This window comes from Saimiri boliviensis, chromosome 1, assembly GCF_048565385.1.
Source record: "Saimiri boliviensis isolate mSaiBol1 chromosome 1, mSaiBol1.pri, whole genome shotgun sequence".
NCBI classification, from domain to species: domain Eukaryota; kingdom Metazoa; phylum Chordata; class Mammalia; order Primates; family Cebidae; genus Saimiri; species Saimiri boliviensis.
In genome coordinates this window covers 174444356-174458911 of record NC_133449.1, presented here as the reverse complement: position 1 = coordinate 174458911, position 14556 = coordinate 174444356, and the positions used below count along the sequence as shown (strand labels likewise).

Sequence of the window (14556 nt, the reverse complement as noted above, 5' to 3'; positions counted from 1 at the left end):
AAATCTCTCAAAATACACAATTACATGGAAATCATACAACTTGCACATGAATAACTCCTAGGTAAACATCAAAATTTAGGCAGAAATTAAGATAATTGTTTGAAAATAAATGAAAATAGAAAACACTTTCCCAAATCTCTGGGATACAGCCAAAGCAGGGTTAAGTAGAAAGTTTATAACCCTAAAAAAACCTTCATCAAGAAGTTAGAAAAATCTCAAATTAACAATCGAACTGCACCTAAAAGAACTGAGAAAGAGGGGAAAACAATTCCCAATTAGCAGAAGAAAATAACTAAAACTAAAGAAAAACTTAATGAAATTGAGATGCAAAAATCTATATAAAAGATTACTTAAACAAAACCAAGATTTTAGCCCTTGAAAATAAATAAATAAATAAATAAATAAATAAGATTGATAGACTGCTACCTAAATTAACAAAGAAAAAAAAGGGGGCTGGGCATGGTGGCTCACTTTTGTAATATCAATATTTTGGGAGGTTGGGTGGGGTGGATAACTAGAGGTCAGGAATTTGAGACCAGCCTGGTCAACAGAGTAAAATCTTGTCTTAATAAAAAACTAAAATAAAATAGCCAGGCATCGTGGTGCATGCCTGTATTACTAGCTATTTAGTAGGCCAAGGCATGAGAATTGCTTGAACCTGGGAGCTGAAGGTGTCAGTGATCCAAGATCATGCCACTGCACTGTATCCCAGGTGACAGAGGAAAAACTCTGTCTTAAAAAAAGAGAGAAAAAGGAAAGAAAGAGAAGATGCAAAGAAGCACAATCAAAACCACATAGGCAGTATTATGACTGATCCCACAGGAATACAAAAGATCCTCAGAGACTACTATGAACAACTCTATGGATACAAATTAGAAAATCTAGAGGAAACAGATAAATTTCCAGAAGCAGACAATCTCCCAAGACTAAATCAGGAAGAGATTAAAACTGTGAATAGGCCAAAATCTATGCCTGAAATTGATTAGGTAATAAAGAACCTACCAATAATTAAAAAAAAAAAAATTCTAAAGCAGACGGATCCATAGCTAAATTCTGCCAGATATTCAAAGAACTCATAAAATGCTACTAAAGTTATTCTGAAAAATTGAGGAGGGGGTCTTGTTTTTTTTTTTTTTTCATCTCATTGTATAAGGCCAGTGTCAGCCTGATACCAAAAACTGGCAGAGACACCACAACAACAAACACATCTGGCCAATATCCTTCATGAACACAGATACTCAACAAAGTATCAGTCAACTAGACTCCCCAGTGCATCAAAAAGCTAACACAACACAATCAAAGTAGGCTTTATTCCTAGAATGCAAAGCTGGTTCAACATATCAATCACTAAATGTGATCACTGCATAAATCGAATCAAAAGCCAAAACCAAAATTTAAAAAGTCTTCGATAAAATCAAACATCTCTTCATGACAAACTCAACAGACTAAGCACAAAAATAATGTACTCAAAATACTAAGAGTTTTTTACAACAAACCCATAGCCTATATCATACTGAATGGGCAGAAGCTCAAATTATTCAGTGCTATCCTTATCAAACTGCCAATGTCATTCTTCACAAAATTAGGAAAACACTCTTTTAAATTTCATGTGGAACAACAACAACAACCAAGAGCCAAATTAGTCAAAGCAATCATAAACAAAAGCAGCAATGCCAGTGATGTTACACTACCTGACTTCAAACTACATTAAAAAGCTGCAGTAGCAAAAACAACTTGGCACTGGTACAAAATCAGACACGGAGACCAAGAAAAGAGGTCAGAAAACCCACGTATAAAGCCACACACCTACAACTATCTAATCTTAGACAAGCCAATGAAACAGGCAATGGGGAAAGCCTTCTCTTTTCAATAAATGGTTCTAGGATAACTGGCTAGCCATATGTAGACGATTTAAGCTGGACCCCTACTTTTTACGATATACAAAAATTAACTCGAAATGAATTAAATATTTAAATGTAACACCTCAAACTATAAAAATCACGGGAAGATAACATTGGAAGTATTCTTTTGGACACTGAGAGCAACAAACATTTTTTGACTAAATGCCCCAAAGCAACTTTGGAACAAAAATAAAAATAGAAAATAGGGACCTAATTAAACTAAAGAATTTCTGCACAGCAAAGGAAACTGTCGATGGAGCAAACATACAACCTACTCAACGGGAGAAGGTATTTGCAAATTATGCGTCCAACAAAGGCTTCAGATCCAGAATCTAATAAACTTAAACAAATTAACAAGCACAAAACCAAAAACTCTGTTAGAAAATAGGTAAAAAGAAAATGAACAGATACTTCTCAAAAGAAGACATACAAGTGGCCAACAAGCATATTGAAAAATGCTCACCCACCTCAGCCACCCAATGTGCTGGAATTACAGGCATGAGCCACCCAGACTGGGTACAGTCAAGAGTTCGAGACCAGCCTGACCAATATAGATAAACAAATACAACCTGGGCATAGTGGCACATGCCTGTTAAGTCTAGCTACTTGGGAGGCTGAGGCAGGGGAATCACTTGAATCAGGGAAGTAGAGGTTGCAGTAAGCCAAAAGCATGCTATTGTACTAGATCCTGGGCAACAAGAATGAAATTCCATCTAAGACAGACAAACAAAACACAAAATTTAGCATCAGAAATTATTATAGAAATGCAAATCAAAACCACAATGAGTTACCATCCCACACCAGCAAAAATGGCTACTATTAAAAAATCAAAAAACAACACATGCTGGGTGAGGATGCTGAGAAAACGTTATATACTGCTGGTAGGAGTATAAGTTAGATCAGCCATTGTGGAAAGCAGTCTGAAAGTTTCTCAAAGAACATAAAACAGAGCTACTATTTCAACCCACCAATCCCATCCCTAGGTATATACCCAAAGGAATATCAATGATTCTACCACCAAGACATGCAGTCATATGTTCATTTCTGTTCTATTCATGACAGCAAAGACATGGAATCAACCCAGGTGACCATCAGTGGCACATCACGTAAAGTAAATGATTGATTTATTTTGTATGGTTGTCTAGTATTCCATGTATGTGCATGTGGAGTATTCCACAGCAATTCAAAAGAAATAAATGTTGTCCTTTTTAGCAACATAAATGCAGGTGGAGGTCGTTATCCTAAGCAAATCAACTCAGAAGAGAAAACCAAATACTGCATTTTCTCAATCATAAGTACACATGAACATTCAGCACACATGAACATAAGCACAGGAATAACAGACACTGTGAACCAATAGTGGGTGGAGGGAAAGACAAAATGGACTAAAAACAAAACAAAACAAAACAAAACAAAACAAAACAAAAACCAAAAACCTACCTATCGGGTACTATGCTTACTACTTCGGGTGATGGGATCCACACTCCAAACCACAGCATTTCCCAATATTTCCATTAACAACCCCACACATGAATTCCCTGTATCTAAGGTAAAAATTTAATATAAAAGATACAGAACTATTTGCCTGGTGACTTTTATAAAATTTTATAGTCTTAGGCACGTTCTAATTTTCACACAGTTTCCATTTCAATTAAAATCAATGCTATTTACAAAAGGCAAATTATAATAAATATATGTTTTATATAACAACTTATTCCACCACCTCATATCTCAATATTATATCAAGCTTAATTTACCTCTTCGGGGTCAATAAAATAAATTGATGCTAACTTCTATGCATACTAAATTCCATAGGTTCCAGTGACATCCTTTTATACACTGCTAACCAAATAAATTCATAGAAATTTGATCTTAAAAAAAATTTAGTGCATCTGTAATTTCAGATTATATATATTAACTTACCAATTTCTGTTATATTATTATGCCCTCCCAACCTTTGTCTACCTGATTTTCAACATCAAATAACTCAACTTACCTCTACCTGAAGGCAATTCTTTTATAGTGAGAGTGACATATATCTGAAAAACTAATTGTGGAGCAGAAGAAACAAAAGCCTGAACAACTCTCATGCATTTGAATGCATTGTCTTGCCTTAAAATACACTGACTTGAGTAAACAATCTTCCTTTGCAGTATCTTATTTCTCTCTGGGTTGCTATCTTGACTCTCTTCCGCCTCCAGTGTAAGATATTTCAATAATTTGTGGTAGTGTATAGTGGTCTGCAAACACCTGTTAATATGAAGTAACATCGAGATTAACATTTTCTAGTGACAAATGTGTAGAAATATTTGAAAGATTATCAGTAGATGAACGCTTAATTTTGAAATAAACCATTAAATTACACACATTAACTTAATCACACTGAATAAAACATAACTTTCTAACAGTTTCTAATCTTATCATTTATTTTAGTTCTTCCCCTCATTTTCAACTTGAAATAATATGCAACTTCCGCCTGATAAAAGGATCCAAACAACAGATTAAAAAGCAAAAGGTAAAGATTCTTTCATTCATACACAAGTCAATTCATTTTTTCAAAATCACTTTGATTAAATAATATCCTAGTCTTTTACTAATGCATTTATATTCTGACCCATACAAAAGCTATTTCTCTTAAAATATACTTAAGAACATCGATGTTTTTAAACGTTCTTTCAATGATACAAATTTCAACTTCCTCAGACAAACCCAAAATTTCACTGGAATATATTTTGATTTATGATTTTTTACTAGTGATGGAATTTTGTTCACATATCATCATTATAAGAATGTAGTCGTATAAAACACCAATGAGTACTTAAAGCGGTTTTATGTACATGACAAAAACAAACACAAATAGTATCTGTAATGAAGTTTAACTGCAAAGTTGTCCCAAAGAACTTCCACAGATAAAATTCAGTAGGAAATAAGCAGATCTTTATAAGAAATCGCAAAACACAAATAAAAGCAAGATAAGATGTCATGAATAAAATGTATAAACATGAACCCAGCATATTTCCTATTTAAAACTTATCAAGTCAAAATTATTAATTTTTGAACAAATAAAAAGTGCTTCAGAAGTATAAAAAAAGACAACTTCTCCATGATGAACAATTTTAAAAATACCAACAGAACCAATTACCAATTTCTTCATGATGAACAATTTTAAAAAGAACCAACAGAAGTTCTAGAAAATATATATATATATAAAATCACTGGCTGTATTAAATAGTTAAAAGGTAATTAGATAACTGAAAAACAAATTTTATAAAATTACCAAAAAAATGTAGCAAAGAGAAAAAAAGGAACTATAAGATGGAGATTATTGGGCAATTAAGAAGAGCGTGACAAAGCCTACACATCTGATCAAAATTTTAATAGAAGATAGGAACTGGCAGTATTTTAAAAATAATGACTGGAAGAATAATTTCAAGTTGTTACAATCATTACTTCTTAGCTTAAGTAAGTCTTATGTATCCTAAGCAGAAAAGACACATAAATAATAAAATTAAAATAAGTGTGGGCAAGTATGATGGCTTATGTCTGTAATCCCAGTACTCTGGGAGGAGAGTCAGGGCAGATCCTTTGAGCTGAGGAGTTAGAATTCTGCTTGGGAAACATGGTGAAACTCTGAAATACAAAGATTAGCTGGGTGTGGTGGTGCATGCCTGTAATTCCAGTTACTCAGCAGGCTGAGGTAGGAGGATCACTTGAGCCTGGGTGGCAGAATTTGCAGTAAGCTGGCAGAATTTGCAGTAAGGTGGCAGAATTCACACACCACTGCACTGCAACCTGCACAACAGAGCAAGATGCGATTTTCATAAATAAATAAGTTTAAGTTTTAAAATAACATAATGTATGCAAACAAAGTTACCTGTTCACAAGTTTAAGTGGTCATGTGTTTTAAAATAGTTACAACTAAAGCATAAGAACAAGAAATAAAAGCCATCAACCAAAAAAAAAAAAAAAAAAAAAAAAAAAAAGAGAGAGAGAGAGAGAGAAAAATATCCACATAGAACAAACAACAGAATAGGCTATTTGCACTTTTAGGAAAACTGATTTCAAGGAAAACCAAAAGCATCATCAGCAGTAATAAAGGTCAGCACAAAGTAATATTTTAATTTGTTAGAAAAACCTATTAATATAAGCTTCCATATACTCAATAACATGAAAAAAACGAACAAATCCAGCATAAATCTTAAAGAACAATATAAGGTCATAGACATCTTATGGTTTGGAGCCCATTTTCTGTTATAATACAACTACAGTTTTCAAAAAGGAATACATTTTTAAAATTTATGATAATTTATTAATGTAACCCTCTTCTTTAAAAAATTAATGTTTTTAATATCTCTGAAGTTGCCTCTGTCATTGCCTACTGTTTTACCTCTCTCTTACCACATAATCCAATGTCTATAACATATCATTTCATTAAACCCTATTAGCTAAGTCTTCCTTAGAAATTATTAAATGTATGATAAATTAAATAGGAGATTGTATCATTATAACTTTTAGATACTTTTGACCTTTAGGTACACACAATCATTTATTATCTCTACATTATTTTTGCTTCTGAAAATATGAAAAACAGTTTCTCTCCTATCCCTCATCTTCCATGATCTTATATGAGAAATTTTATTGGATTTTGGGGGAGGAAATATTGATAGATTCATCTACATCTCCAGAAGTACGAAGTAAAGTGCTGAGTATGAAGTTGCATTTAGATGCCTCCATAAAGTGTAAACATGAATATGAAATGAAAGAGATTTGATTGAATTGTCTTACCTTTACAAAGTAAAAGAAAGGAAGATAAGGAGTGAAAGAAGATAAATGAGGACATTTTTAGCTACAATATCTAATATTTAATCTTATTCAATAATTCATGTAAATCATTCTACACACTCATTAAGACATCAAAGGTGTCTTAAAACAACAAATGTATGCATCAGGCATAAATATAATAAAAATCTATTACAAATGCAGTAGCATGTTCAAAACCAGGACAAGATTAGGAGAATTTGCAGACCATCCTTTATGAACACAGCCAAAAAAAAAACCAACAAAAAACAAACAAAAAAAAAGCTCAACAACACACTAGAAAGCCAATCCAAGCAATACGTATAAGCGATAATACACAACAACCAACTGGGATGTATTCCTGCAACAAGAAGACACTTCTCAGGGGTATGTGAACCTGTGCAACTCCATCTTTAACAGGAGCTGGGTAAAATGAGTCTGAAACATAGGAGGCCGTAGTTCCAGATGGTTAAGGCATTCTAAGTTACAGAATAAAACAAAAGGTCAGCATAAAATTACAGGTCATAATGAACTTTTTAATAAAACAGGTTGCTGTGAAGGAGACAGCCACAATGCACAAAAACCAAAATGACAATAAAGGTGACTTCGGTCGTCCTCACTGCTGGACTCCCACCAGTGCCATGACAGTTTACAAATGCCATGAAACATCAGGAAATTACCTCATATGGTTTAAAAAGGGGAGGCATGCCAGGAATAATCCACCCCTTGTTTAGCATATCATCAAGAAATAACCAGAAAAATGAGCAACCTCTGTTTATGGAGTAGCCATTCTTTTATTTCTTTACTTTCTTAATAATCTTGCTTTCACTTTGCACTGTGGACTTGCCCTGAATTTTTTCTTGCACAAGATCCAAGAACCCTCTCTTGGAGTCTGGACGAGGATTAATTTCTTTTAACAGATTCAACATATAAAAATCAGTAAAATATATGTTAATAGAAAAATGGACAAAAATCACAGGATGATCTCAACAGGCAGACAAAATTATTTTGCAAAATCCAACACATATTAGAATAAAAACACTAAACAACCAATCCTTTCTCAGAATAGCAAAGTATACTTGTTAAGGAAAATGTAACAGCTAGAATAATATTCCACATAGAAGTGAGGACTACTAAGCTCTGATTTTCTTAATCTTGCCCAAATTCCTATGTAAGTTGCATGAGGAGTCATGTCCTAGAAACCATAAATTCTCATCACATGGAATTTATTTTTATTTTGACAACATTGTTTTATTTTAACTGGAATGTTTCCTTTCTGTCATTTCAGGTCTTTAGACAAGCTCACCCAATTGTCAACCAGAAAGTATTTAAATTTACCTAAAGCTTGAAATCCACTCCCCCACCACTCGCCCACCTTACTACTTTAAGTTGTCCAGGCTTTCTGGAGAAAATGAATGTATTTCTTAATGTATTTGATTGATATCTGATGCCTCCCTAAAATTTATAAAACCAATTTGCAGCCTGACCATATTGGGCACATGTTCTCGGGTCCTCTTGGGAATTGTTTATCATGGGCCATGGTTACTCATATTTAGCTCAGAATAATTATCTTCAAAATATTTTACAGAGTTTGACTCTTTTCATTGACAGACTGAACTTTTTCCCTTATATCAGAAATAAATGAAACATGTAAACGCATTTTTCAATATGGTACTGGAGGTTCTACCCAAGATAATTAGTTGTTAGGCTATGGGGGAAGAAATAAAAGAAAAACAAATTTAAAAAGGAGATGTGAAACTCCCTCTACTCAAGATGACATGACTTTATATATAGAATATCTGAAGAACTTCACACAAAAAAACATTAAGCTAGTAAATGGATTCAACAAGGTTTTGGTACACATCACCATATAAAAACCAGTTGTGTTTCTACATAACAGCAGTAAACAGTTTAAAATGATGCTTAAAAAACTTTATTTGTAAGAATCTTAAAAGGAAAATATTTAGAAATAATTTTAAGGAAGAAGTATAAGATTTGTACATTTAAAACTACCGAATATAAACAAAGAAAGTTAAACACCTAAGTAAATGGAAATGCATTACATGCCCATGGGTTGATAGACTTAATATTGTTAATATGACAGTGCTCCCCAAACTGATCTATAAAATCAATTTTTTCCATATCAAAATTCCAGTTGCCTTTATTGTTATTATTAATGTTTGGCAGAAACAAACAAGTGATCAGTTAGAAATGCAAAGGACTCCACATAGCCAAACAATTCTGCAAAAATAATAATACCAACTTAATTAATTTGTTAATTTATACTTTCTACTAAAAAACTTATTACAAAACATTAATCCTCAAGGCTGTCTGTTAATAAGGATAAATATCTAGATCAAGTGGATAAATCTTACAGTCCAAAATCTACACTTGTATTTACCAACAGATGATTTTCAACAAGGGTGCCAGGACCATTCAAAGAAGAAATGAAAGCCAAAATCACAAGGAGATTTTATTTATTCACATTAGGGCTATGATGTAAAAAATTAGAACCCTCAGTCACTGCTGATGGGAAGATAAGATATTGTAGCTACTTTTGGAAACAGTCCTACAGTTTCTGAAATGTCAGTTGGACAGTCTGACAGTTCCTCACTGGATTTGGAGACCAGCCTGGCCAGCCTTGTGAAACCCTCTCTCTACAAAAAATAAAATATGAGCTGGACATGGTGGCGGGTACCTATAATCCCAGCTACTTCAAAGGCTGAAATAGTAAAATCTCTTGAACCTGTTAGACAGCAGTTGCAGTGAGCGCTACCCAACTCCAGCCTGAACAAAAAAAATGAAACTTCATGTCACACACACACTAAAAGAAACTCAATTAGGCCAATTAAGCCATACTTTCCAATTTAGCTCACTTGAAAAAAATTACAATAGCTGACATCAGTTCAGATCATAATTCAAGACTCTATATATTTATGTATTTTAATTTATATGTTCATTTAGTTTATATATAAATACACATTTTCATTCGATAATTCAGATCACATTTTTGATGCAATCGTTAAGTTTTAAATCAATAACAAAACAGTTAACAATCTTTATACAATTTGAAATATCACTTAATCCCCATCTACCAAAAGAAATAAAACATAAAATAAAAATATACCTTACATACTATTAACCTAAAATGTAAACTCTATGATGCAAGAGTCCTAAAAATTATAAAAACTTCAATTAAAAAACACACAAACCACTTCAGAGATATTAATCTTAAAAAAATGAATTCCTATGTAGTTCATAAATACGAAGAATTGTTCTTGGAAATCATGTTAGTCTTTCCTAAATTTAACCTATAAATTTAATTTGATAAAATAAAATGTATCAATAGCTAGCTCTGAAATTCACATAGCAAAACAAGCATAAGATTACCTAAAACATACAGTGAAAAAAAGTTAAAAAAGAATTGACCTGCAAGATTTTGTGTTTATTCACATACACAGTAACTAAGATTTTAAACCTCTGACTAAGGCAAATTAATATAACAAAATAAACTCAGTTATGGTACTTTAATAGAAAAAGTAATTGTTTTAAGTTGAGATATTTTCAATCTGACCTTTAAATTATACAGCAAATAATTTTTAATTAATATTTGAAAACATAAATTACCTAATTCTGTTCTTACTCCTGCCTAAAATTAAATGATGTCACATAGTAAGTATACAGAACTAAAATATTAACTTATCTATATATGTATATATAGAGAAGTTGGTAAGATAAAAACTCTTGAACAATAGCAAAATTCTATTGTAATTTATTACAAAAACATTTTAAAATTTCAGAGAAAAACATTAAAACATTATGAACAGCTGACTGAAGAAATGTGTTTATGTTTAGCTGTCAAAATTATCAACCCACTTTGAATTTTATAAATCAAAAAGAAAGTTCACAAATGTCAAAACTGACTAAAAGAAAAAACAAAAATTAGAGGCCAGGCATGGTGGCTCATGCCTATAATCTCAGCACTAAAAGAGTTTATTTAATCATTAAAAAGGCAAATGCAAATATATATAAATTTATGCAAAAGTGTGAAGCCTTATTCTTTATGCAAATGATAATTAGTAACTCTTTTCATACATCTAGTTTGGAGGAAAATTAAACAGGCTATCACCACATAAATTATATCACTTCTTTGTGGTGACATTTAAGAGCACCTTTACGTTATCTATGGACGTTCTTATTTAAACACATACAAATATAATAGGGTTACAGAATTATTTATAATACAAAACTTTTTGCAACATAATTATCAGATGAGACATTAACTAAATTACAGTTTATTCACATATCAATGAAAATTGCTAATCTGAGAAGAAAAAGTTAAAAACTAATACTACAGAAAAAGTAAAAGATGATTACAGGAAGTTCTCATTCTATGTATGGAAAAGCTACAAACAGGCAAAATTGATACTATAATAGTGATACTGCCAGAGAAGTGAGTAAGAGACATTAACATATTTATTTATTAGATAAAATCAAGATCATTATAATTAACCTGGCCGTTTCTTATATCATTTGCATGTGGAACATATATAGAAATATAGATGTCATATGTAATTGCATAATTAAACTATTTATATACATTATACACTTCATAGCATGTCATATAATCTAGAACACCTAGAGAATGTTACATACCACACCAGAAAGTAAACCACACATAGAAATTTACATAATAAGGCCGGGTGCGGTGGCTTAAGCCTGTAATCCCAGCACTTTGGGAGGCCGAGGTGGGTGGATCACAAGGTCAAGAGATCGAGACCATCCTGGTCAACATGGTGAAACCCCGTCTCTACTAAAAATACAAAAAAAATTAGCTGGGCATGGTGGCTCGTGCCTGTAATCCCAGCTACTCAGGAGGCTGAGGCAGGAGAATTGCTTGAACCCAGGAGGCGGAGGTCGCGGTGAGCCGGGATTGCGCCATTGCACTCCAGCCTGGGTAACAAGAGCGAAACTCCGTCTCAAAAAAAAAAAAAAAAAAAAAAGAAATTTACATAATAAACACATTGCCATTATTGTCATTTACAATAAAGAAATATATTTTAAAGCCTTTTATATGGCTTTATGTAAATAGGCTTCTAAATAGTGCATGGTTCTGAGAGGAAATAAAAGCTTACTACTGACATTTTAAGTGACAACTAATAGATATCTCCATATCATATGGGAAAAAGAAAAGGCACATATACCATAATTTGGAAATCTTTATTTCTGCTTAGTAGAACATAGTTTTCCTGAGAGAATCTCTTTTGATAATAGAGTGAATAAGTTTAAATATTAAATATGCATTCTTAACAAGTATATTGCAAATATCCTGTTTCGAGCCAGGGAGAATTCACCATTCTTTTCACTGCACTGAACCATTCATAACCATTTTTATTTAGAATAACATAACACTATGACGGAAGAAGGCAGGATATGAAAGGATAGTAAAAAAAGAAATGAGTCATCAAAAGTGGGGGGGAAAGTGGAAGATGGAAAGAAAACGGTAAAGTTGATGTTGGAGATATTTTGAACAAATACTTTATTACTTAAAACTCATATTTCTTCGAATATTTTTTAAGGAAATGGGTAATCTAGTATCTTCCACTTACAGGCATATTTTTATAAATGATTTTTCTTTTCTTCTCATGTTGTTTACTGTAAGAAATTTTTTTTTTTCCCCCAGGGGCCATGGAGTCTTACTCTCTCACCCAGGCAGGAGTGCAGTGGTGTGATCTGAGCTCCCTGAAACCTCTGCTTCCTGGGTTCAACTGATTCTTCTGCCTCAGCCTCCCAAGTAGCTGGGATTACAGGCCCATGCCATCACAACCAGCTGATTTTTTATTTGTAGTAGAAACAGGGTTTCACTATGTTAGCCAGGGTGGTCTCAAAATTCTGACCTCTGGTGATCCACTTACCTCAGCCTCCCAAAGTGCTGGGATGAGAGGCATGAGCTGTCACACCCACTCTATTGCAAAAATTTTATCAAATATTGATGAGCATCTTTAAATAGTAAAATTAGGTATGTTTTTACAACACTCAAATTACTAGTTTTAATACTGTCAGGGGTTTTATTTATTTATTGAGTTTTGTGGCTGTCTTCATTTCTTGTGGTTTCTGCCTAAAGTCCTTTTCTTTCAGGAGATACAGTCAATTAAAGCTAAATTCGCTCCAGAGAATGGCACAAAATCACTTCATGAACTGTCACTGGGATTAACTCTTTGGCCCTGCAGGAGTGTTTATTGTCCTCCTCTTGTTGCTAATTCTTTGTATGGAAGATTAGACTTTGATGTTTCGAATTTTCGCATGTTTGTAAACCACTCTGCATTTTGTGCATTTACAGAATAAATATATATAAATAAATATATTCAGAGTATACATATATACAGAGTCTTACTCTGTTGCCCTGGCTAGAATGCAGTGACATAATTTTGGCTCACTGATCTCTTTACCTCCTGAGATCAAGGAATTCTCTGCCTCAGCCTCCTGAGTAGCTGAGTTATCATTAAAGGCACCTGCCATCATTCCCAGCTAACTTTTCTATGTGTAGTAGAGATGGGGTTGCACCATCTTGGCCAGGCTGGTCTCAAACTCCTGACCTCATGATCCACATACCTTGGCCTCCCAAAGTGCTGGTATTACAGGCACACATCACCACTTCCAGCTAATTTTGTATTTTACCTTTTTAATAAAGGGTAACACTTATCCCCAGTGACTCCAAATTCTGTAAAATATATATAATTGTATATACATGTTAGTCTCTTTGAACTATAAATACAGAACTGGCTCAAATTAGATCTTACAGAATTTATAGTATTAACACAAATCAGTGAAGTCACAAACAAAAGTGATGTGGAAATAAATTGCATAGCTACATTTTGGTATTCCAAGTGACAGCTACAAATTCAAGGATGTCTGGAGAATCTACCATTAAAAAGTTTAATCCCTTCAGTTGACAAAGTTTATGAGACTATTTTCAAGGCTTTCTCTCTTCTTATGCTACTCTTCTTTCTTAATTTAGGGTTACATATTTATCCCCCATAACTATTTAAAATGTCCATTAGGCTGAGCGAGAAAAAAAAAAAAAAAAAGACTGGTATACAATATGTGCATAAAAAGAACAGAAGAAATGACTGACTTATTTCCATTTGCATTTTATAAAATTAGTATTATCTTACAACCAATGACAATTACACAGTAACGCTTTCAAAATTGTGAAAACAAAATAAAACTAAATAGGGAAGCATTTCCATTAGAGAAACATTAATTATGACATCCTTAATCTTGTTAGCCAACTATTTATATTCAATTTACTCGCTGGAAACAGTGAATGAGAAATATTTGTGTCACTTACCTCACTATAGGTCCTAAAAGAAGAATGTGCCCAATAAGTAACACAACCTTATTTCCCCTCGAGTCTTTGTTGAAAAACAACAGGGTAATTTGATCAAAAAATGCTCCCGTAATAATAAGGCTGATGGTAAATGACATCCAGTATATGTCACCATTGTTCCGATAAAGAACAAACATATACAAAGCGGAGGCCACCTCACCACAGTAGAGAAGAGTTGACAAGAAAATGCTAAAAGGAAACCTTGGATGGGTTCTGCGGTCAAGGAAAACTTCTATTTCCAAAGATGAAACTCCTCCTGTACTTCCTTCATCAGTCTCTTCTAAAGGTGTCTCCATTCTCAGGGTTCTGCTAATTCAAACTCTTCTTGTCAGTGAATCCAGCAGAATTCAGTATACAATCCAAAAAGAAGAGAACGAGATTCCATATAATTCACTGCTCCTAGGAAATGTTAGGAACACATCCTAGGAAATGTTAAACACATAAATATGGATCACTAATCACAATAGA

At 33.1% G+C, this 14556-nt stretch overlaps 1 protein-coding gene across 2 annotated transcripts in view; it reads right to left on the bottom strand.

The window, feature by feature from the left end:
- The window catches only part of XKR3 (XK related 3), a 32694-nt gene extending 18184 nt beyond the window's left edge, over nt 1–14510 (bottom strand). The window contains exons 1-2 of one of the 2 annotated variants that reach the window (XM_074381282.1): nt 14290–14510; nt 3898–4151 (exon numbers count right to left, since the gene is read on the bottom strand). In XM_074381282.1, the coding sequence (XP_074237383.1) occupies nt 3898–4151; nt 14290–14384 (349 nt within the window). In that variant the 5' untranslated portion in view covers nt 14385–14510. Of the gene's footprint in view, nt 1–3897; nt 4152–14049 lie in introns of both variants that reach the window. The other variant, XM_039471688.2, reaches the window with a different exon arrangement.
- Nucleotides 14511–14556: the final 46 nt, after the last annotated feature.